Raw genomic sequence first — 24844 nt, forward strand, 5'->3', positions numbered from 1 at the left:
ACAACATGAACAATCGAACACGCCTAACATTCTTGCCCCGCCCATGAACACGAAGCACTCTAAGAGCCACTGTGGCCAGCGTAGTTCAAATAATTTTCTAGCATTAGTAAAGTTGTCATGACTTCACTTTTGAGTGATTAAGTAAGCTGTTTATTATTAATAATTCCCTTTAAGTTGTTAGCAAAAATTAACAGGTTACTATTATCTCACAGTGGGAGTGCTTGCATGCAGAAACCTAGATAGACTGACAAGGTGTTAACATAAACACAAAACAAGATTCTGCCACAGAATGCAGTTTTTTCGGACAGGTTTTCTCAGGCACCTAATACGTGTGCTGATAACATTGCTAAAATAACACATTTTGTTTTTATTATGTGCTACATATTTCACATGTTATTTGAATTAGTAAGAAAAGTGGTGAAATTCACTTATCTACCTTTAAGTACAGATGTGTCATGTGGTATGTGACAATCTTTGTAGTGATTGATTTAATAATATTTGAATTAATATTAAAGCTAACTTAAATACACACACACACACTATATATATATATATATATATATATATATATATATATATATATATATATATATACACCAAAACACCTGAAACAACAGTGTTCTCTTAAGCTTGTCTTTTTTAAAAGACAATCCAAAACAACAAATTCTCCTTGTTGTCATTCTCAGCAAGAAGATCATATTAATGATGTCTTAAATACCTTTGCCTTACCTAAAATGTTAATATACTCAGAAAACAATATATACAAAATACACAGTGGTGTGAAAAAGTGTTTGCCCCCTTCCTGATATCTTTTTTTTTTTGCATGTTTGTCACACTTAAATGTTTCAGATCATCAAACAAATGTAAATATTAGACAAAGATAGCACAAGTAAACACAAAATGCATTTTTTTAAATGAAGGTTTTTATTATTAAGAGGGAAAAAAATCCAAACCTACATGACCCTGTGTGAAAAAGGGGAACTATGAATTCTGTTGTCTACCAAAAAATCCTGAAAGAGAATGTCTGGCCATCTGCTCGTGACCTCAAGATGAAGCGCACTTGGGTTCTGCAGCAGGACAATGATCTAAAACACACCAGAAAGTCCACCTCTGAATGGCTTAAGAAAAACCAAATGAAGACTTTGGAGTGGCCCAGTCAAAGTCCTGACCTGAATCCGATTGAGATGCTGTGGCATGACCTTAAAAAGGCGGTTCATGCTTGAAAACCCTCCTATGTGGCCAAATTACAACAATTGTGCAAAGACGAGTGGGCCAAAATTCCTCCACAGCACCGTAAAAGGGTCATTGCCAGTTATTGCACACGCTTGATTGCAGTTGTTGCTGCTAAGGGTGGCCCAACCAGCTATTTGGTTTAGTGGGCAATCACATTTTCACACAAGGCCATGTAGGTTTGGATTTTTTTACCCTTAATAATAAAAACCTTAATTTTAAAACTGTATTTTGTGTTTACTTGTGTTATATTTGTCTAATATTTAAATTTGTATAATGATCTGAAACATTTAAGTGTGACAAACATGCAAAAAATAAGATATCTGGAAGGGGGCAAACACTTTTCACACCACTGTGTATATACTCTATACTAATAGGGGCTTTTCATAACATTACCAAATGTAGTTACAAGACAAATCACAAAATTTCAAATGTGTCATGTAAAAATATTTTGACAAATGCATAGATCCTAATTCTCATTCTCATTCAAAATGTGGTTTTAAAAGTTTCTTTTAATTTTGCATAAAAAGCAAAAACAAAACAAGTTAAAACACAGACACACACACACACACACACACACACACACACACAACAAGTGTCCAAACCTATTATACTCGCAGCAGGGCAAAACCCTTAGAGCTTGGTTTGTGGAAGAGGGGAGCAAGAACCATCTTTGTTGGCCTGCTTCAGTTTATCGTCAATGGTTTGGATTTGGACCCGGTGAGAAGACTGGTCCCGTGTCTTCTGGACACTGTGCCACACGCCATAGCTGAAATAGATCAGGAGGCCTAAACACAAGAAAACAAAAAGGGGAAAATAGCTGAGGGCTTTTTGTTTTGTTTTTGCTGTATGTATAACATAGTAAAAAAAAAGTGCTACTGAAAAGAAATAGGAGTGTGAACACTGTGTCTTGCAGACTGCTTTTTCAGAGTGGGAAACGTAAGTATAAACAATATGATATAATTGGCTATTCATTTTATTGTTTTACCAGTTTCTTTTTATATAAAGCCTCCAAATCAACCCAGGGACTAGTCTTAAGATGTTGATTATAAAAGCAGAAATCTTTGTATTAGGAGTATAGAAAGCTACTTTGCCATCCTAAGACCAGTTACAATGCAAAAGTTGCAAAAAATGTGGCTTTCAAGAAATTCTCAAGAAGCTGAAGAAATTCATCTTACCTATTGCCATCCATACTGCATAGCGGATCCAGGTATCTCCTCCAAGCTGAACCATGAGATAGATATTGATGAAGATGCTAAGGCTGGGAAGCACTGGCAGAAGAGGAACCTGCAGGTAAGAGAGTCCGGCTTCTAGCATGACCAACAGTCAGTCATTGATAGTAACGCACAGCTACCCCTGAAAGATTTTTTAAAAAACCTAAGGACACTTACTATCAAGTATGCTTTTTCTTTCACTCTTCCCAGGTAAAATTTGTTAAGATGTTCCCAACATCAACCTGCTAATCCATGAGTGTATCTATTTTTCCAGTATGACCCTCAACCTTTGGCATATTTCATTTGTCTATTTCTTTTTGTTTGAGATCAGTCTTTTTACATTCTGATCAAAAGATTTCCAAAGGGAATATTTTGATCTCTTTCTCATGACCTTTTCATATTTTTAATGAAATTAGAATTATTGCTCTGCTATCTCAAGAAATAAAAGCGGTGTGAAATAATTCCAGTTGATCCTCCTTCTAAATCTTTGGTTAGACTAAGAAATTCATTAAACGCAACCAGGTTTTTCAGCTGCAAGTCACTTCATAGTAAGTTCCACATGCATTGCACTTAACTTAAAGCCCATTATCAAATTCTCTTTGGAGAAATAACAGGACAAATGACAGAGCAGATCTGACCCTAGATAATTAATCTCTGAATAACATTGTATAATAGATAAATAGAACCCACTGCAACCAGGTTAAGCAAATGCCAGCCTCTCACCATGAAAGCAGCTTTGGTGCTGCTCTGGGGTTGTCTCCAGATGATGATGACAGTGATGAACATACAGAGCAGAAGTATTGTGAGAATAAGAATCATCCACCACTCCTGAGCAAGAATGGACTCCATTCCTTTAGTCAGAATCACTCCCACAATCACTGACAGCACAACTGGACAAGAACACAAAAGCAAAACAAATGCTAATGCATCTGTACATCTTGTCAAGTTCAAGGTGCAAAACTTACAATCCATAATATGGCCAAAATGTTTTCATTGTTATCAGAAATTAAAAGGATGCGAACAGAAAGGTTAATCCCCTTACTACCTTTATTAATTGCCCAAACATGGTGGTTATCATGGCTCAAATGATCCTGAAATTGTCACATCCCAGTCTGAGTCACAGAACTTGCAACTTGAGTCTAAACTCCCTCATAGCAGTGACAGAGAAACTTCATGCTGAGAAAGTTAACAAACTGTTATTATCTCTTGATTCTTCTGGACTTTTTGGCAGACTTTGACACAGTAAACCATAACATTCTCCTCTCTGTTCTCCCCAGCCTTGGTGTGACTGGCTCTGCATAGAAATGGTTTTAGTTCTATCTGGAGGGAATGGTCCAATCAAGTAACATGGAGAGGATCCACATCCAATCCAAGTAGACTCTCCACCGGTGCCCCCCAGGGCTCAGTATTAGGCCCTCTTCTCTTCTCTTTGTATACTCCTTCCCTTGGTGATGTAATATCTCCTCATGGCTTCTCCTACCACTGCTATGCTGATGACACCAAATTAATTATTTCTTTGCCACCCTCTAACACGCAGGTATCCAGACATATCTCAGCATGCTTGACTGATATTGTGTCATGGATGACAGTCCAACACTTGAAGCACATCCCTGATAAAACTGAGCTTCTGTACATCCCAGAAACTCCCAGCCCTTACCATGACCTCACAGTTTCCTTTGAGAACTTCTTGGTATCACTATCTGAAGCTGCTTGTAGCTTGGGCATAATTTGGACAACCAGTTATTGTTCTCAACTCATGTATAAAATTGGACCCGGACTTGCAGATTTCTCCTTTGTAACATACAAAGGATTCGGCCCTTTCTCTCACAGGAAGCTGCCCAGGTGCTTGTACAGTTTCTTGTCATCTCAGAGCTAGAGTACTGCAACTCACTACTTGCTGGTCTTCCTCTAAGAGCCATCTGTCCTGGCTCCCAGATAGTGTAAGGAACTTCCTCTGGCTGTTCAGACAGCAGAGGCCCTTGAAGTCTTCAAACCCAGACTGAAGACACATCTATTTGTGGAATATTTAAATGACCACTGATCCTGCACCAATGTCCAGTAACTAAACCTCTGTAGGGTATTGTTTATTGTTTATTTAAACCCAACTGAAACTGTAGGGTATTGTTTATTCCACTTATCATCTGAGATAGAGCTTATATATGTTTTGCACTTCTAGGTATCAGCATTGAACCCTGTATTTCAACGGCATTCTAGTTCAATGGTATCTCGGACTCTAACCTACTGTAATAGCTTGGATACTTTCTATGAGTAAATGACAAAGCACTCTTGTAAGCTGTTCTGGATAAGAGCATTTGCCAAATGTCATAAATGTAAATGTAAATTTAATGTAACTGAGTGGGCTCAACACTGGTTAAAATCAAATCACTCTGAACAACTGAACAAATGGCAAGAATTGTACTCATATGACAAAAATATTGTTCTGGAATAACAGATTGGCAAATAAAAACATGACTTACTGACAAAAGTGGTGAGTAATGATACAACTTTAGAACTTGTAGGAGTAGGAGATGAGGGGGGTCTCAGAAGACTCCAGTCCTGCTTTTCACTGACCTCCTCTGAAATTGCTTGATATCTGCATGCACACAAAGGAGCACACAGCTGCTCGACATCCATACTGGACTTTATGATTTGGTATTTTCAATGTATTCTGCACTGAAAATGAGATACTAAATGTAACTAACTGTCTCTATATTTTTACATGTTTAAATTCAAATGAAAAGGTCACTTTTCTAAACCCAGACTAAGACCAATTTAAACTAAATATAATTTTGAATGCTGAATCACCATTTGAAATTTATTCCAAGGTGAGGCTTAGTCAATGTACAGGAAACTGGATCAAAGAAAACTGTGGTTAAAATGAAACCTTCAGAAGAGCACCTACAGTGGTGCAATTTGTAGCTGAGCAGGTTAGAGCAAGGTACTAACAACACCAAGGACATGGGTTCAATTACCGTGGAGCACATGTATTCATACTAACAGATACATGCAATTTACTCTGGTTATAAATATCTGCCAAATGGTGTGAATGCAATGTACAGTTTTATCACTTATAATATGAGAGGTGTACCTGAGGATGAGGATACAGACAGCGACCAGAGTGTAGGCAAACAGGGTACCAATGGACATCATATCCACCAGGGCCTTCAGGTCAAACACCAAGGCCATGACAGCTAGGAAACACAGCACACAGTTTTGACAAGAAGGAAATTCCCCATAATCTGTTAATCAAACCTATAGCTTTGTAGAGAAACTGTCGATTAGTGTTTTGCACTATTAATGACAGTATCTGGAGCTTCTTAGGTATGAACTTCTAAATCTGAAGTTCATATCTAAGATGCTCCACACAGTAAAATCTGACGTTCATAGTTGGATCCTTTATTTAGTCAAGACTGTCAAATAGTGAGGTCCTTTACTTTAACGGGACTCTCTTGTATTTTATCTTTGAATGAACCAAAGAACCCCACCCCCACCCAATATACTGGAAGTTGTAAAGGGCTCCAGGTGTGTTTGCAGGTGTGTTACCTGCCACTACTCCTGAAGAGATTGTAGCTATGACAGGACTCTGCCTGGAGCTCATTTTACTCAGGGGTTTGAAGAGCAGTCCATCTCGGGCCATGGCAAACAGGACACGGGGCATAGGGAACATAGACCCCAACAGACTGAAAAAAAACCTTCATAATTAATCTGATCACAAATACACATAGTACAGTGTTTCTTAGTTACACTCCTTGGGCAATCTTCAGTGCATTCCATCTTTTTTTGTTTTACCAGTGGCTTGACCATTAGCTGATGAGTGATATATTAGATCTGGGAGAACAATGAACTGTGCAATGAACTGTGTGTGTGTGTGTGTATATATATATATATGTCTAAGAAATTATATATATATATATATATATATATATATATGCATGTGTGTGTGTGTGTAGTGTCATGCAAGAGGTTTAGACATTCTCCAGATAGTAAAAAGGCTTCAAAATACTATGAAAGTGCCAGTGTATCAAAGTGATAAAGTGATATCCCAGGGATCACTGTTACATTACTGGTGAGGAAACAGACACTATATCCACATACCACCAAGGTACTGCCTAGACAAAGCCATCCCTTACAATCCAGTAGCACAAAAAGAAGAGGTCTTGTGAGGGAAGCCATAAAGAGGTCAAAAATCACTTTGAAGGAATGAATGAGTTCATTGGATGAGACTGGAGTGAAGGTGCACCAATCACTAATAACAGGTGCGCTGCATACACCTAGTGTATATGGGAAGCTGTCTAGAAATCTTATCACTCAACCAACCCGAATAACCTGGAGCAAATCTGACAGGATAAATGGGCAATAATAATTTATGAATGCAAGGCACTGAATAAATATTGGAAATAATGAGTATTGAAGTATTGAGGTAATAAAAAGAGTGTTTACAGGGAAAAGAGGCTTAACAGTGCATTAGACATATTAATAACATTAAAAATAAGGGAGTATAGAGTATAGAGATTCTGTGTCCTTTCAGAATGATTTGTGTACAGGGAGGGGGCCACTGTAGAGGCCTCTGCACGCTTCTGCAAAGGATCCTGGGTAGACTTCAGCAGACCTCAATGTAAGATGTATTATCTCTCCACCAAGTTCTGGACAGTATAGAAAACACAATCTTCTTTAGGATCCGGTCAAGAGAAGTCTTCTCTAGGAATGTAGTGGTAATGGGTTCCAACTGGTGTGGGTATTGAATATCAGTTTGCATATATTGACTAACGTAGGGTTTCAGTGTAATGGTGGCAAATGCAAACACTAACATGTAAAAGAAGGTGGGGTGAATACATAATCACTTCTGACAAATATATAAAAATGTGGGTTCTTTGTTTGATTGTTAGACATTCTCTGGAGGGTGCCTCAATAATGCTTGTTAACGTTAACCTGCAATAAAGGGCAGGACCAGCTATTCTCTTCTACTAATTCTGAAGTCTGCATCTTTATATTTGAATGTTTAACTTTAAGAGTAGCTGACTGGGGATCTAGGAATGACAGTATACTAATAACCTTCAAATTATGTAAAAAAAACTGTTTAATTAAAAATAATACTGAATTGAGTCAAGTCTTCGGGTCTCTTGGGGTGTGAGTGATATTCTCACTAAAAACACTGAGCAAAACCTAAACCTGTTCCATGTCATACAGACTGAAGTCATTTGTTTTTGTGATGGGAGTATGCCATAAGCCTAAATTTGGTTAATATTTGGTGTGGACTGAAAAACACTGTTATGGCTTCATCTCATGTGGACCTGAATGCACTAACAACCACTATCACAAAATCAGCTTTACTCATCCTGATTAGTAAATGTTTAACTCTTGTTCCATTGCACATTTATCCATGCCGTTTGATATCCTGTTTTTACGACTTTCCTGTGAACATCTCACTGCCCCTTCCGTATTATCCAACACTCAGTAACACACAACACATTTGGCTTTATGGTGTGTGCTCTCATTACTAAACACATTAGACCCCATTTGGCCTTGTATTACAAGAAGATGACATTGCGTTTTATGGTGTGCCATTATGGGCACTTTACCTTGTGGAGAGGGCACACAGGGAGCCCACGGCAACAGCATATTTGGCTGGCTCCCAGCCCACATAGGTGAAAGCAACTGGCAAAGGGCTCTGCATGCTCAGCTGGTAGTAGGGCATCATAAGGGTGAGGGCAGCCGACACCCCAAAGTAAGCCAGGAAGCAGATAAGGAGTGAGGACACTATACCCAGGGGGATGGACTTCTGGGGGTCCTTAACCTCCTCGCCTTGGACAAAGAAAGACCCCATGTGAATTTCCCTGAAGTGTCATATAGATATTTCATAATAATAGTTGGGACTGACTTTGAATGTTGTCTCTGGTCTTTAGCCAATGATGATTTTAGGATGCTTTTAAGTCACCAAATGTCCATGAATAAATTTGTACATAAATACTGTTGTTGCTAAATAGGTTTAGAGGCTAGTAGTGGCGAACTTAACATTATATAGATGACATGCTGCTGACTGGTTCTTATGAGACATATTTCTACCATGGGATGAGCACTTAAGATGCATATTTATGTCTTGTATGAAATAAACCAGAAGCCAAAAAGGAAAAATGTCAGAAGAGCTGACAAACCTGTGGTGGCAATACAGTCAAATCCCACAAATGCATAGAAGCAAGTCGCTGCTCCAGCCAACGTTCCCTCAAATCCAAATGGGAAGAATCCTCCATTTCCATAATTTACATTAGTAAGGTTTGTGGATGAGTCATTTCTATTACGGAACAAGAGTACAAGAAATGTCTACGTTAAAGGAATATCTGAGGTGGTAGGTCTTATTTTAAGTATACTTGAGCACTATTTTAGGGGAGATATAGCCCACCTTAAATGTTCTTTAGTCCCCAAAATAAACATGCATTATTAGTTTAAATCGTCAATAGTTCTCATTCATTGTATCTTACTCAGCTGTGCCATCGCGTTTCCAACTCACAAGGATCTAGGGATGCTAGGACTTGGGAGAGGTGCTACTACCACACAACAGCCCAGAAACCTCACACACAATTTGAGTGTGTAAGATTTAAATTTGGGTAATCTGTGATAACACTGATGCCTCACTTTGCACTGCTTTGCTAACATCCTAATCAGTTTGTGTCACGTTATGAGACAAAATGTCTCTGTGTCATAGAATGATCCTGAAGACTGTATAATGTCAACATGAGATTAAAGAAAAAATGTAATTTAAATGTCTGTTACAATTATCCGAAATAAAACGGACAGAGGAACGCTGTTGATTGGTGAACAAATGCTAATGAAATGTTACATAAAGCAAATTTTGCCTTAAGCAATGCAGCATTTAGGGCAGGTGCTAATGGATAGTTCTTTTTCATTTTGGCAATTCTCCTGGGGGGCTTAACCCCCCCTACTCACGTGTTTCTATTGACACCCCTGTTTGAGGTAAAACAGACACTTACACAGATAGCGAAGCATTGATGATGTCCTCCTTAGTTAGTTGCCAGTTTCCAAGATCACCCTTAATGAATCCAGCAACAATGACAAACAGCAACACAACTATATTTACAGCAGTGAAGAGCTTATTGAGTATTGCTGATTCCTTCACTCCAAAAGCAAGGATACCTGAGAAAGACAGAAATAACAGATTCCATCTTACTTTAAGTGAAATCCAATATGTTTATATTTAAGTTACACATGTACATTTAACAACCATAAAGATATTAATAATAACACTATCACATACTACAGCCTAGACAAAGAAAAACCCCTGTGCGCGAATATACCCTGTATATTGTATATAGGGTACTTATCATCTGCTATTTGATACAACTTGCCTGCCAAGAGCATAATAAGAGTGGCTGCAAAGAAGTCTGGGTAAGCAGCGAGTCCAGGCAAATCCATGCATACATGCTCGCTCAGATAATTAGCAATGACATTCCCGATCAGGTCATCAAAGGTGCCACTCCAGGCCCTGGCAACACTGGAAGTACCTGTGAGAGACAGATTATGGCACAATGTAACATAATTCAAACCAATTGCCCACAGAAATCAGTTGCACAGAGATACTGGCTATTGGCGCATGTTGATGCTATAGCATTGAGGTTTATGTGTGTTATGCAATTATTCAGTCCTGCAGCCTTATGAAACCACCAGCTGAGTCTGAGCTTTGGCCACTGACTCATTTAACTAAGCAAGAAATCGACTGATAGTACAGCTAATGTAAATACTCACTGACTTAACTTATTGGGCAATAAAATCACAAAAGACCTGATGTAAATGATGATGTTACATTATTGTCAGTGATGTATACCATATATTGTTGGTCTTCTGAACACAGGATAAGCTTAGTCCTGAGATGTGCTGCCTGTTTTCAATACACTTTCACTACTGGAGAACAGACCTGAAATAAACAGTGTTGGTGCAATACCATTGGCCATATGTGTATATTTATTTAGCTAGAATTTTGTCTAATTTTGAAATAAAATTCTGAAATATTTTGAAATTCTAATTTTGAAATAAAAAGCATTTTTAATGGGAGACCCAAAGTGTTGTTCTGACACTACACTTAATCAAGCCTGAAGAGTTAGCTATTGCCATCGCTAAACTATTGTTTACCTATGACGTAGGACAGTAGAAGGTTCCATCCAGTGACGAATGCCCACACCTCTCCCACAGTGACGTAGCTGTAGAGGTACGCCGACCCTGTCTTGGGAACACGGGCACCAAACTCGGCGTAGCACAGCCCCGCGAAGACAGAAGCCACGGCCGCGATGAAGAAGGAGACGATGATGCTAGGACCAGCCACGGTTCGGGCCACCTCACCGGACAGGACGTAGACGCCAGCCCCTAGTGTACTGCCCACCCCCAGGGCCACCAGGTCCAGAGTAGTCAAACACCGTTTGAAGTTGGACTCCTCGCCATCTGGTTCCAGGGGCTTCCGGCGAGACAGGCCCTTTATGAAGGTTAGCACCTTGGCACAGGGCATCCTGGGGTGGCCAGACAGACCCAGATGAGAATGAAAAATGGATGGAGAGTTTTCCTTTGTTTTTCCCTTTCTTTCTATCTTATTTGTATCTTTCTTTCCTACTTTTTAATCTTTGTTTTAAAATTATGATGATTTAAACAGATTAATCAAATCAAGCCGGAAGGATCATTCATTTGCTAAAATTGCTAAATATTTCAATTTTAACTAACAGGTATTCACATTTTAATGACTGACATCTAATTTATAGTTCTTGTGCCACTCAATCATTGGAGATTAAGGTTAAGATATTTTACAGGACTCTAAGTCAAAGACTGGCATATTGATTTGATTTCAAATTTCTTTTATACATTGTGTACTATTATTGAACCTAATAGCTGTTTAAATGTATCTTTATTACAAAATAGCTTTGTATAAATATTTGTGCACATATATGCACTATAGCTATAAATAACTCCCTTATAATATTGGAGGACTTTGTCATGTAGTTCTACTGCTCATTCAAACCAAATGCTTAAAACCAGTTGAAATGTCTCTATCTGCATGTTTGACAAAATGATAATCAGAGATGAGCTAGGTACTAGTTACATTTACTCAGCTACCTGTACTTCTAACATTTTAATGGGTTTGTACTTTTCTGAATGTAATCACCATACTTTTAGTTATACCCAACTATGTATCCAATCTCCAACAGTGAAGAATTATATCACTGGCGTAAATCTAACTTGTATTACTTTAATAATTTAATGAAGTAACTTACATTTAGAAATCATGTATTGTAAATGTGTGATTGTATGATGATTCTGTTCACATTAATTGCACCTTGTATTCAAATATCATTTACATAAAGCATCTAATACACTTTTGTCAAATAAGAAGCCCAAAACCAAATCAACACACAGCAGAGTTCCCTGCGTTGAATTAATACTTACAGTAATGAACTTTAGTATGGAACTAATGCCAAAAGCATTCATTTAAATCCAGCTGGACACAAACTTAAGTTCTAAGAGTTCATTGAAATCCATGGATTTTAATCTGATTTTTGCTTGAACTATTATTTCACTGAAGTAACATCTAAGTGTGGTTTTTGACTAACTGAACCACAAATTCCAATGAAATCATGACATTCTGCGGTACAAAGGCATGTCTTGCTATGGCTGGCGTCTTACCTGAATGCTGAGAGTGCAAGGTGTGGTGTTGAAGTGCGTCCGTTTATGTGCTGTGCCTCATGTCTCTCGACCACAGTCCATATTACAAGGCCCCTCCTGGCTCCGCTCACGTGTTTGAAACGTCCACATGTCACTTTTGACAGATTCTGTTACATTTAGGAGAGCAGTGCCATTTTTGAGAACGAAGGAGACGTGCGTTTTCAGGCAGGCATTCTGGACATTTTTTCACTGATTCAGCTGGATTGTGTTTCATTGAGAGAGTCCACATGATGGTCTGATCATGTGAGAAAGACAGGGTCTCACAAACCTTCAGTGACCTCAACCAGATCATCACGTCTATCAGATCTGAATGTCAGGAAGGATAGAGGCCAAACACATGACTGCGAGATCCCACTTCAGTGTGTGGGATCACACCAGCAAGTTCACAGAGAGAAATGGAAAAGGTAAAGTGGACACACAAGACCTTTGCAGAGTAAGGCTGTAGAAGACCTGTGAGATATCAATTATTATATCCGGTTTATGGATACGTGGAATAACATGATTTAGGTAAATGTCACATTATACATAGTTATATAAATGTTACATCGTAATTTTTTTTTACACTTTTTTTTACACTCAAATAATGTAAGAATAGGTGAGTTTAGCTGAAGACTGAGCTGTTGATTGATTGATAAGGAGCTGATTATCAGGTCTGATAGGAAATCAGTAACAGTCATAGATAACAGGAAACATAATTCCATGAGATATATGATCCTATGCTGACTCCATATTTTTTATCACAAATGCCAACGTTCGGCTCCATATCTGGAACTTTACATATATAAATGGCAAGAAAACGTAGTACTAACATCACAATATACAAGTACTACCAACTGGGGATGCTTCCCACATTCAAAGCTACAACTTTCTAAATCAGCTTTCATTAAAAGTTTTATTTAAAACATTGTGTGCCAGATTCCTAAACCTAGACTAAAGAGTATTTCCAGTTTAATCCACCATCGGCAGTAACATTTAGTCCAAGAACAGGGTTAATCCATATCCAACACACTGGCTCATCAAGGTATAAACCAGAAGTCCTACTTAGCAGTCCTGTCTGCTGTGACTAAGAAATGAAAGCTTACAGATGAGTGACTCCCATTAATCATTAGTGATTAATCTGTTTTTGGTTGCAATAAGGAAGAAGAATCGACCTTGTCATTGAAATGCACTGAGCTGTGTATGAACGGGGTTCCAATTATTTGCTGAATGAGACAAACCTAAAACTCATTAAATGAACACTGCAGACCAAAGGTCAAACTACTCATTGCATAAATGATAGTTCTTTTAATAATTGTTCATAACCTCTTTCCACACAAGGGCAATGCACTCTGGAGAGGTTTCACTTTTTTGTGTAAATTATACCTAAGAAACTCTTTTCATGTAAGGGGCATGAACTTTTCATTTAGTTTTTTCTCTAAAAACATTCCTTGAGAACCATCGTCTAAATGCGGCTAAATCTGTAGTTTGTTAATTTATTGTATTTATTTGTTATTAAGCGTTTCTAGAGCTATAACAATATTCAAACATAAAAATATGATCTAATCCCATAATAGACTTTGACATTATTTTGGTACAAAATATTATTAACATATAATTAGAATTTAAAAAAAAAGATGTTTTAAAAGTTTAGAGGCACTGTGTTTACTTTCATGGACATGAAAAGGTAACACTGTGGCCTTTAACATTATCTCATAATCTTCTTTCTTCATGTCCCCTTCTTAACCATTATCAGGCTGATCTTCATCACCATCCTCTGATTCGGCCCTAGCACCCCTGATATCGCAGCTGGACGATAAAGACAGAAAGACGGCCCCGCAGACGTCCACTGTGGCAAATTTCCAAATGAACTGAAACAGCAAAACAGCTGGACATGATCATTAAACACGATCACTCTCTGTACAGTAGGGGTTCAACACAAAACTCAAAGGTTTGATCATACCTACTTCTTCTTTATGTTTTCCAGTTTTTATAATAATATATAAAATAACACATAAGGTATTTTGCACCTACCAGAAAGATTATTCAGAATACATACCGTTTGTCTAGATGACATCTTTACACGCCTTTGGCATTCATTCAGTCTGCTTCATTAGGGAACACCTTGGGCATTTCTCCAACAGTCTGGAAGAAGTTCCCACATACACTGAGAACTTACTGCCTGAGGGGCTAAAGTTCTAAATGAAAACTTCTTGTATATAAAATTTGGAAATTCACCAATACTGCAGCTGTAAGCAGCTAAACAGAAGCAGAAAGTGCATGTGCATTTCAAATTGACTGCAATTCTGTTTAGACAACCTTTTGGACCTAAATTACTTATGAGCAGTATTGTAAAACGTGCACTTGTGCTGATAAGTGATGTTTAGGTAAAGGATGATGTTTCATGGAGTAAATATGAGGATGTAGAACACAGGTCATCAAGCCCTCTGAAAGTTTGAAAAACTATATTCTGCTCAAAGGGGCTGTTACCCAGACATTTTAAGCAGATGAAGACAGACACATATTCTGCCTTTCATTGATTCATTGATTGATTAAGTCATTTATTTATTTTAGAATAGTTATCCATTATATTGTCTAATATTCAAGAAAAAGGAAGCAAAACAAAGCAAAGGAGAATGAAAAGAAATTAGTTTATTGATAAATCACTACTTCTTCATGTATTGCGAGCTATGAAAAATGGATTCCGTCCATGGGCTGTTTTAACATGGTTAAACGGCGCCACCGCGTGGTAGATTATGGAAATGACTAAATACATAACTGCAAGTGGACAGTAGTTTTTTAGGTAAACCTTTCGATGTTCGGTTTGGGTTTTTTTGTTTTTTTTTATTATTATTATTTTAATCAAGCAAGACACTGTCTTAATTCGAGCTGTAATCCGTACTGATTACAAACGCATTTATTAAGTCTATTTATTAAGTCTGATCAATCAATTTTAGATTAGCAAACTTCATTTATTCTTTATTTTGATCCCAATCAGCGTTCACAGAGTGTCTTCCTGGGGTCCACACAAGAACAACCAAGAGAAACAAGCTACATTAAAATCCTTTTGTATCAAGAACAAAAAAACCCAAACCAAATCATAATATTCTAAGGTGGAGTCAGCTAAAATGGGCCAACCATCAAATATGCTACGCATGGGATTTAATTATATTTTTTATAAATTGACAAGGGTCTCAAATATTTATTTGTTTAAAAATGTGAAAAAGTATAACTGTTTTGGAATTATAGGATTAGAAGCTCAGCAGGTTCCCTCTTGGTGCTTTGACATAGTGTTTATGCAAATTGGCCCAGCTGTTCAGTTAAATGGGCCAGTAAAAAGAGGGAACATCACAGTAATTTAATTATAATTTTAAGTTAGATATTAACAATTTAAACATTAACTACTGTCTTTGTTGTGTCATAGTAACAACAGCATGAATACAGTTCATGCAATAAAATGTTGAATAGATGCATGAAAAAATGATCTGATCATGTTGTACAGGTGTATGTTTCTGTGCATTGGTGTCATTTGTGTGTTTCTGCGTGTGTGTGTGTGTGTGTGTGTGTGTGTGTGTGTGTGTGTGTGTGTGTGTGTGTGTGTGTGTGTGTGTGTGTGTGTCTGTGGGACTGCATGTAGCTATGCATATGAAGCATGCTTATGTCAAACATTTGTCAAATATGTTTGTGATGATGGTTACATCTGCTTGTTTGAAGGGAACAAGGTCTTCCTGTGACAGTTTTCCTCTCCCCAGCTCTCGTGGAGTTGCACTGACACCAGCACATCCAGTCCTCTGTGGCCTTCGGGTCATTCACATCACCTTACATGTTCTGGCTGGCTTTGCAGGGGTAATTGGTGCTCTCGCTTTATGCTCCTTTTTCTTTTTGCACTTTTCACATTAATTCTTTGTCATTTTTGGTAGTATTTTAGTTTAGACATGAAATTTGAGGGTTGTTCATCCTCCACCTGAATGATTAAGGTGTCTTGCTCAGGAGAGAAGACAAGGAATAAATAGCTCTCCATATCATCCTGAGATGTGATCACCACTTTTTCAGAGACCACATCCTCACTCAAAGTCAATCTTGGTCTATCCTGAACCATGGGCAGCTCAGATGCTGTGGGTAGCACGGCACTCTCTGTCGTGCTGCTTGGTACATATATGTCATTAGAGATTATGTTCTTGTTAATAGAGAACATCCCTTTGTCCCTGAATCCAGCCTGGGCATTTTCAATGCTAGAGAAGAACTCTATTTTTGGGAGCTTCTGCCCTGCTGTCCTCCTTGTCTACTTTTGCCCCTCCTTATAGCTAGCTGAAGGGCATGTGTGGTGAAAGATAGATAGGCCATCACATGCACATCTTTGGCTATTATCAGTTATATGAAGTCCAGATTGTAGACTTGGCTGTTGCGGACATGGGAGGAAAACATGGGGCCTGGGGCCATCTCTTGGCAGCCACTCTGTAAACGTCTGACCAGGAAGGGGTGACTGTTTATCCAGCCATTGTAAGAGACCCTAACGGCAACCACTATTTTAGGCAACTGCAATGCCACACCTTAGTCGCTTCTCTTTAAATACGACCATTGTGCAACTAAATGTTCCCACTGCACTGAAGGCTGTAAGGACTGTCATGGTCTCACCTTTTCCTCCAGCAGTTACTTCTCCACAGGGTTTACCCATCTCACTTTCACCCACACATGTGGAGCAGGCCAGTCTTATCATAATTCCAAAGATGTGATGGAATATCTTTGAATTCAGGTTACTCCATCAGATTCTCAGACTGTTGAAACCACATTCAGACCACCTCAGGGTTCAGTCTTGCTGCTCTTGCAGCAAGCCTCTGGTTTCCTAATGCTGAGGGCTGGAATCAAACATTCTGAAATCATTAATACCCAGCAGTGCATTTTACTTCAGAGAAGCCTTTGATATCACTGATCCGTGTATAAATGCAGTTCCTTGGAAATCTCTTCTTGTAAGACTGACCGGTTCTTTCTCAGATTACTCCGGCAGGTATTATTTTCTCCCACATGCATGGCCAGAGGCAGCAACTTTGCTGCTAATACATTTTTGCAAAGTGCATTAAAAAAACATTTGGCAGACATTTGGTGTCTGCCCTCTCTCAACTCTCTTGTTGACGACAGTATTCAACATTTTTTGCTTTATTGGTACGATTACTTATATTACTAATCACTATTAGCAGCTATGAATGAAATTTGCTGTCCTGCTCAATTACCATACGATCCCTTCGACGTACTTCATATAACATTCTGCTCCGCCCCCCTTGGCAACCTCAGAGCAATAAAAACTATCGTTACTTGTCAACTAGCAACAGCCCAAGATCAGTTATTTTGATTGGCTAGAATATTTAACGCGCTATGATTCCAACGTTATCTGGCACATTTTACATGATGGCCCAAACCCTACAAATGTAACCATAAACAATAACATACACTGAAAACCTAAACAATAAAAAAGGTCACCACCTGGATTTAACTAAGCAAATAGGTTTAAGAGCCTCCCAATGGATAATTACTGCATGGGTATTTATGTTTCAGCTGGCAACAAGTTATTTAACCCTAACTGATGCAGTCAGTAGCTTCTCATTTGTTAAACAACCGTCGAAAGACACATCCTATTGTCGTGGAAAAGCTGTTTCACAAGGGTCAAATTATTGGCATGCATCAAGCAGAGAAAGCATCTAAGGAGATTGCTGAAACTACTAAAATCGGGTTAAGAATTGTCCAGCGCATTATTTAAAAAGTGGAATGACAGTGGGGAAACATCTTCGAGAAAGGATCGGTGATCACTTCGAGAAAGTGATCGGTGATCACTTAAACGTGCGGTGAGATCAAATCGTAGAAAAACAACAGTAGAACTCAGGGATATGTTTAATAGTGAAAGTAAGAGCATTTCCACACACACAATGCGAAGGGAATTCAAAGGATTGGGACTAAACAGCTGTGTAGCCTTAAGAAAACAATTTGTCAGTGAGACTAACCGAAAAATTGCTAGAGAGCATAAAGATTGGACTCTGGAGCAATGGAAGAAGGTCATGTGGTCCGATGAGTCCAGATTTACCCTGTTCCGGAGTGATGGGCACATCAGGGTAAGAAGACAGGCGCCTGAAGTGATGCACCCATCATGCCTAGTGCCTACCGTACAAGCCTGTGGGGGCAGTGCTATGATCTGGGGTTGCTGTAGTTGGTCATGTCTAGGTTCAGCAACGTTATGTGTCCAAAGAATAAGGTCAGCTGACTACCTGAAGCTTGTGGAAACGATGTCACAGCGAATGTGTGCCGTAATCAAAGCTAAAGGCGGTCCAACGAAATATCAGAGTGTGTGTGACCTTTTCTTTTTTTTGGCCAGGCTGTGTGTGTGTGTGTGTGTGTGTGTGTGTGTATGTGTTTATATATATATATATATATATATATATAGTTCATAAAATTGTGTTGTAGCAACCTTTTGAAAGAAAATCTAGGTCTACATATGATCTGGCTGATATTTATAGGAAATATATTCCAAGCCAACATTTCTCATCGTACAATTTGTTTGTGGATTCGCCACTACCAAATGACCCGTGCTCATTTACGTGTATTATACCCGTGAGAAAAAAAACACAGACGTGTAGTGTATTCAGATCGTGTCCAAATATCATTATGCATTAATAACATTACATGATTTCCGTTTAGCCTCCGCAGTTAACCATGATACGCATTTTACGCACACTGGAACAATGAAGAGCTCTGATGGACTAAATAGATTCTTACTAGAATCATTGCATTTATTTACTTTTGTTTGCCTTACTCAAACAAACTAATATTTTCTAATAAATACTAACAACACGGGCGTCACAAGAAATATATGAATAGGGGAGCTACCCCCAGGAGAGTAGCAAAAATGAAAAAGAACCATCCATTCACAGGTGCCCTAAATGTTGCATTGCTTAAGTTTTTTTTTTTTTTTTAAGTAACGTTACATTAGCATTTGTTAATCAATCATCATAGTTTCTCTGTCAATTTCATTTCGGACATTTATAATAGACATTCAGATTGCGTATTTTTCTTTATGTTTATGATGAAGTTAGTCTTCAGGAACATTCTCTGACAGACATTCTGTCTCACAGTGCGACACAAACTGGTTGAGATTTTATCAAAGCATATCGATAGTTAACTTCGGGGGGGGGGGGGTGAATAAAGATCTGAGAAAAAGAACAAATTAGTCCATTAACACCTGCAAAGAGTGTCGAAATGTTTCATGCAGAAGTCGTTTCAGTTCGTATATATATATATATATATATATATATATATATATATATATATATATATATATATATATATATACATATATATACTCACATTAGCATTTGTTCATCGGATACCCAAAAGTATTTTCACTAACATGTCAATGTGATTTCATTTCCGACATTTGTAAGACATGCAAGTTTTGTATTTTCTTTACTTGATTCTTTACTCATATACTTAATACTTTACTTGTTTTCTATATTTATGTTGAAGTTACACTGTCTTCAGCAACATTCTCTGATCTGACAGAGATCCTCTGTCTCACATACCTCTGTCTTTGCGCGACAGAAACTGACTGAGATTTTTTTGCAAATCGATCAGTAACGTTATCACAGATTGAGCAAACATTAAATCTTTCTAATTGCGGTTCATGTTTCAGGGCACAACAAACCCTTCCAGGTCCTAGTGCCCCGTCCTCACTATATGGTGAATTTGGAGACACGGATAAGGTAGAATGAATGAGAAATATTTACTATTTAAATTAATAACGCATGCTTATTTGGTGAGCTAAAGAACATTTAGGGTGGGCTATAGCCCCCACTTAAATCAGGCCTAACCACGCCCATGGATAACAAATTAACGAAACGACGCTAGTGAATATAGAGTTTGACTAAGCTATCGCCAAATAAATTGGCATGCAATGATCGGAAGACTTTTTGAAGCGCACCGCGATCTTCACTCAGCCTGCCACGTTTTGGGTACGACATGGCGACTTGTGCAGTACAGCTGGTGAGCATAAACCGGCTGTGCCCAAATATGTTAGCATAGTTCCTTCAAAAAACATAGCAGGCAGTCTGAAGTTCTGTTGCTTCGTCAATTTACTTTCTGCTTGACATACCGAATAAATGTTCCTTCGGCATTTGGCTTGGTTATGCCCTCCAGTAATGCCAGACGAAACGACTATTTCGTTCCCTCTTCTTGACAGATTGATAAACGACCCAAGAGCAAGCCGGAGAAAAAGGAAGTACTGGTGGTGACCGTTATGAAGGAACCGCGTGCTAAGCATCCCTTACAAAATCGGTTTGTTCAAACATGACTTAGAACCTTTACAACAGCCCCCGAGCCCGACGTGGCGCACTGTTGTTTGCATGTTAATAGGTTTATTGCTTTTTAATTTTAATTTTATTTTATTTTATTTTTATTTATTTTTTTTTTTAGTTTAGTGGCTTGCAATGCAACGCAGTCGTGTTTTGAAAATTGTTTCTTTTGTTTAGGTGGGCTCTATGGTTTTACAAGAATGACAAAAGCAAAATGTGGCAGGACAATCTCAGACTCATCACAAAGTTTGATACTGTTGAGGACTTCTGGGGGTATGTTTGAAGTACTCTTTTTAAACTGCTATGAAGTAACTTGATGGATTATCTATAGGTTCTCTATGTATGGTTCAATTTATTGTTTTGTTTTGTTTTTTTTTTGTTTTTGTTTTTTGTTTTTTTTACTGTTCATCTGAAACTGCTGTGGAGAGTTACAGCATCAAATTTATGTTCTCTTGATGAGAACTGCTGCAGGCCCCGAGACTGTAGCTGTAGTCTTCAGACTGACAAAGATTGAGACTGAGTGTTTCAGGCTCCAGTGTTTAAAACTTTTAGGTCCTAAAATCCATTCCTAAAAAAATCCATGCACCTGATTTGCAGGGGCAAAGAAAGAGAAAACCCTAAGGATCTAACCTTCAAATGACCAGCCAAAGAGGCTTGTTTTTGTCGATCAGGAGAATTTCTCACTTCAATATGGATGAAGTGTCAGGGTCCTGTTTGGTTTGTGTGTATCTGGAAAAAGAATGAATAAAATGGCATTTGGATTAATAAATGTAAAAATATGCTTTTTTTAAAAGCTTTTTTTTTGCTGCAGGTTGTACAACAATATTCAGCCAGCCAGCAAGCTCTCATCAGGCTGTGACTATTCTGTGTTCAAGGTGAAGGATTTGCATTGAAATTGGTTTGTCATTTGTACTGCACATTGGGGTGGCATTGGTGTGGGTGTGTCTCAGCATGTGGTATGAATTGTTTTTTCGGGTGTATGTGTCGGCACAGCGTGCAGTATGAGGTTTGTGCCTGTGTGTTTGTGTGCAGTATGGGGTATGATGAGTTTGTGTCCCTCTGCAGGATGGTATTGAGCCCATGTGGGAGGACAGGAGTAATAAATGCGGTGGCCGCTGGCTGATCACCCTCTCCAAGCAACAGAGACACACCGAGCTGGACCGTTTCTGGAGGGAAACGGTCTGAGAGCACGTGCACAAACACCAGCGCGCACGTGCGCGCGCACACACACACTCACTCAAGGAACCTGAAGCATGTTCAGACCTGTAAGGTGTAATATTCAAATTTGATTTGTTCTGGTTTGTGTGCTCAAGGATATTCTCTACATGCGATTGCTTTCTGTAATATCAGTGCAGCTATGGAAAGATTTGGGAAGGTTAGCTTACTGAATATACTGAAACATGAATAGCAGTGGGAAATTTTAAAAGAACCCAGATTCAAACTGGGTTCCTTGGGCAAGCTGATGGGTTGAGGTTTTTATCAAATGCAGTGAACCCAAGAGGGACTTTTATGAATGTCCTAAATGAAATGTTGGAATTTGCACCTTCAGCACTAACTGTTATGAGTCTTGGTTTTAAGATGCCTTCTGTCACATGACCCCGGATTTGCTAATCACTCCTGCAGCTGCTGTGTCTTATCGGGGAGGGCTTCGGCCCATATAGCAGAGATGTCTGCGGCGCCGTTATTAACGTTCGTGCCAAGGGGGACAAAATTGCCGTATGGACCACCAACACTGAGAATGCTGAGGCTGTGACCTACATTGGGTGAGGGGCGGGGGACTGATGAAAATCTGTGTTTGTAACAGAGTCCCTTGAAGGTGTTTTTGGTAGATGGATTTATATGGCGTCGAGCACCAGGCATTCATGAAAGTTCACATCAGTGTTGTGGGAATTTGTCTTATGATTTTACACATCATCTTAGACTCGTGGATTTCTCAGCCAGATGTGGGCAGTTGGCTATCCAATCTGCTCTAAACAATAATGGTCATGGAAAAGGGATTTGTGCCTAGCAACCTAATGAAGCTAATTACCCATTACACCAAACGGCGCAGGGTGTTTGCTGCACTCCAGTGCTGCTTGGATATGCTGCAGTGTGTGTAGCACGCCATCAGACTATCAGGGGACATTAAAATATTTTGTAGAAGTCAGAGATGTATAACTTAAAGGAACATTTGATGGTTTTTGAGCAAAGGAGATTTAACTTTATTTATTAAAAGCTTCAGTTCACTATAACTCACAGGCAGGGAGTTAAGTTGCCTCTGTAAAAAGGTTCCTTTTGGTAAAGATTCATGATTTAAAATTGTACACCATTCTACACTTATCCTGGAACTGAAACCTTATGCTAAAACGCCTTCTGCTTTCTCTTCAGCCGCAAGTACAAAGAGACTCTTGGCCTCCCTGCAAAGCTTGTTATTGGATATCAGGCCCATGCAGACACAGCCACCAAGAGCAACTCCCTTACCAAGAACAAGTTTGTTGTATGAATCGACACGGTGGTGTGTGGGATGTGGCTTTTGTCGTGGTCGGACGGCTGCCGACGAACCTTGTCACGAGACGATTTTTGGGATTCCTTTGATTCACTTAGGGAATTTTTGTCAAGTTGAATAAATGGGCTGGGTGGAGGGAGAGTGTTGATGCACTGCGTGCCAGAGACCTTGTTGTAACTGAAGTACTGTGGTTTAAGTTATCCGTTCAAGTGTGTATTCTTTGCGAAGTTGGAAGCTACATTTGCTGGGGTTGTTCCCCTCTTTTTTTTTTTTTTTTTTTTTTTTTTTTTTTAATAATTAAAACTGATGAACCTTCTCTGGTAGTTTTGCTTTCCTTTTAGCCTTCATCACAAAAGGAAAGTGGTAACCTTAGGAGCAAGTATATGGAATGAGAGAAATGGAGAACACATTGTTAAAATACAATCCAGTCATTTTAGCATCCTGGAAGTCCTTCTTCAGACTAATGCTATTTCAGGGGCTTAACCATGTTAGTACATTCCAAAGCTATGGTCCAAGTTGTGCTTTAGGTTTTATGAACATTTGAGAGGTGTTTCTGGCTCAGAAATTGGGGTTTACCCTTATACAAAGGGGACATGGGCATGTAAAATGGGAGTGACCAGAGACTGGTTATAAATGCCTACAGGAAATGGACCGATCTCCTCTGGTTAATGTTTTACTGTGCCTAAAGGAAGAGAGAGCTTTACACTGAGTCAGACTACCCAGACTTAATTGAACAACTCAATAAAAATATCTCTGCAAGCTGACGGAGAGAGTGTACATTATGATCAACTGAAAATTTGCATTAGTGACCTTCTTCCCAGGGAAAATCAGAAGTAACTTTTTCAGGGATGATGGCGGTGATGACCAAGCTTATGTCTGTATCTTTATTCAGAACCGATGCATGTTAAAGCTTTTTTTGAACAGGGGTAAGATTCTTCTTTCTGGATAAATTCTTCTTCTTATTATTTTTTTCTTATCAGATCTTTTAGTGCATTTTATTTCCTTGCATATTTTGTTTAATTTGGTATTTAAGTTGGAATTCATTAAGATTTGACAAGACCCTTTCAGACTGTTCAAATTTGTTGATTGAACATTTTCAGTTTCTGCTGTGCAGTAGAATGATATTCAGTTCTGCAAATTGTGTGAAGTTTTTTCTGTTGGGGTTTTTTTGGTTTTTTTTTTTTTTGGTTATTTTTAGTATACTAGGTTCATATTTTGGGAGTCTCATTGTATCTAATACTGAAAATATCACAACTTGCTACTTGTTTTACAACCCATTTTTAAATGTATCAAATGTTAAGCATTGTTTGAAATCTGCACAGCATGCAGTCTTTTCCTTTGTATAATCAGATCCTCTATCTTTTTCCAGGGAGCTTTCCGGTAGGTTTCTGTTGAATTGTTAAGTCCTGTTGCTGCATATTTCCAGGGTTAATCAGCAAGATGCTGGACTGTTATTGCACCTTCAGTGGGAAGACGGGTTATGGTGAACACAGTGTTACACCCAGCACCCCCAGCAAGCAGGTCAGTGGTGCGAAACAAAGTACCCGTTGCTTCACATCTTTCTCACTCTGTGTTGGTAGACGTCACCCTCTTTTTTGCTGACCTCAGATCAGCTTTGTGTTTTCTATCAACTCTTGTTATGGTTTGACTAAGTCAAGGTGATACCGGGTCAGAGTTTTCTGTGCCTGTAGCCAGCATGCATAAGTCATTGGGTGGGGTGAACAAGTTTTATTGTGGGTGAAATGATGGGCTGGATGCTACTAAAAGCTGGAATGAAATAAAAGCCTAGTTAAAATAAGAGGGCTTGGGTGTGTCTTTTTGGTCTTTGCCACTGCAGGTGTGAAAGTTCATGAAATAATGGATTCTCAATTAATTTAATTTCAGACAGT

At 38.7% G+C, this 24844-nt stretch overlaps 2 protein-coding genes across 4 annotated transcripts; one reads left to right on the top strand and one right to left on the bottom strand.

Moving 5' to 3' along the window:
* Window positions 1–852: 852 nt before the first annotated feature.
* Window positions 853–12241, bottom strand: zgc:175280 (cationic amino acid transporter 2 family protein). Its single transcript, XM_027025915.3, has 12 exons — window positions 12123–12241; window positions 10587–10957; window positions 9806–9961; window positions 9431–9593; window positions 8597–8733; window positions 8024–8246; window positions 5988–6124; window positions 5533–5635; window positions 4922–5037; window positions 3168–3334; window positions 2409–2517; window positions 853–2018 (listed from the first exon to the last, which is right to left on the bottom strand). Exons 2-12 carry the CDS (start codon window positions 10954–10956, stop codon window positions 1864–1866), a joined length of 1836 nt encoding a protein of 611 aa, XP_026881716.2. The 5' UTR covers window position 10957; window positions 12123–12241; the 3' UTR covers window positions 853–1863.
* A 51-nt stretch (window positions 12242–12292) lies between these two features.
* On the top strand, window positions 12293–22977 carry eif4e1b (eukaryotic translation initiation factor 4E family member 1B). 3 transcript variants are annotated; one of them, XM_081718756.1, is made up of 9 exons: window positions 12293–12565; window positions 13894–14088; window positions 19813–19882; window positions 20359–20453; window positions 20648–20743; window positions 21282–21345; window positions 21536–21649; window positions 22094–22233; window positions 22838–22977. In XM_081718756.1, exons 4-9 carry the CDS (start codon window positions 20416–20418, stop codon window positions 22950–22952), a joined length of 567 nt encoding a protein of 188 aa, XP_081574882.1. In that variant the 5' UTR covers window positions 12293–12565; window positions 13894–14088; window positions 19813–19882; window positions 20359–20415; the 3' UTR covers window positions 22953–22977. The 3 variants fall into 3 exon arrangements, with proteins under 3 accessions (XP_081574882.1, XP_035383257.1, XP_026881857.1); XM_035527364.2 differs by lacking the exons at window positions 12293–12565; window positions 13894–14088 and adding an exon at window positions 15873–15983; XM_027026056.3 differs by lacking the exons at window positions 12293–12565; window positions 13894–14088; window positions 19813–19882 and adding an exon at window positions 20018–20162.
* The last annotated feature ends 1867 nt before the right edge of the window (window positions 22978–24844 follow it).

This window comes from Electrophorus electricus, chromosome 8 (genome assembly GCF_041902795.1).
Source record: "Electrophorus electricus isolate QZ-2024a chromosome 8, ASM4190279v1, whole genome shotgun sequence".
Taxonomy (NCBI): Eukaryota; Metazoa; Chordata; class Actinopteri; order Gymnotiformes; family Gymnotidae; genus Electrophorus; species Electrophorus electricus.

What these genes read in the sequence shown, in the direction of transcription:
- zgc:175280 (XM_027025915.3), bottom strand. Translation starts at nt 10,956, where the DNA reads ATGCCCTGTGCCAAGGTGCTAACCTTCATAAAGGGCCTGTCTCGCCGG. An exon ending in ATCAATGCTTCGCTATCTGT is followed by an intron (nt 8,734 to 9,430) that starts GTAAGTGTCTGT and finishes GTTCCGTAATAG; the next exon opens with AAATGACTCATCCACAAACC. An exon ending in GCACCAAAGCTGCTTTCATG is followed by an intron (nt 2,518 to 3,167) that starts GTGAGAGGCTGG and finishes TCTTACCTGCAG; the next exon opens with GTTCCTCTTCTGCCAGTGCT.
- eif4e1b (XM_035527364.2), top strand. Translation starts at nt 15,961, where the DNA reads ATGTTCTGGCTGGCTTTGCAGGG. An exon ending in AAGCATCCCTTACAAAATCG is followed by an intron (nt 20,454 to 20,647) that starts GTTTGTTCAAAC and finishes TCTTTTGTTTAG; the next exon opens with GTGGGCTCTATGGTTTTACA. An exon ending in ACTGTTGAGGACTTCTGGGG is followed by an intron (nt 20,744 to 21,281) that starts GTATGTTTGAAG and finishes TTTTTGCTGCAG; the next exon opens with GTTGTACAACAATATTCAGC.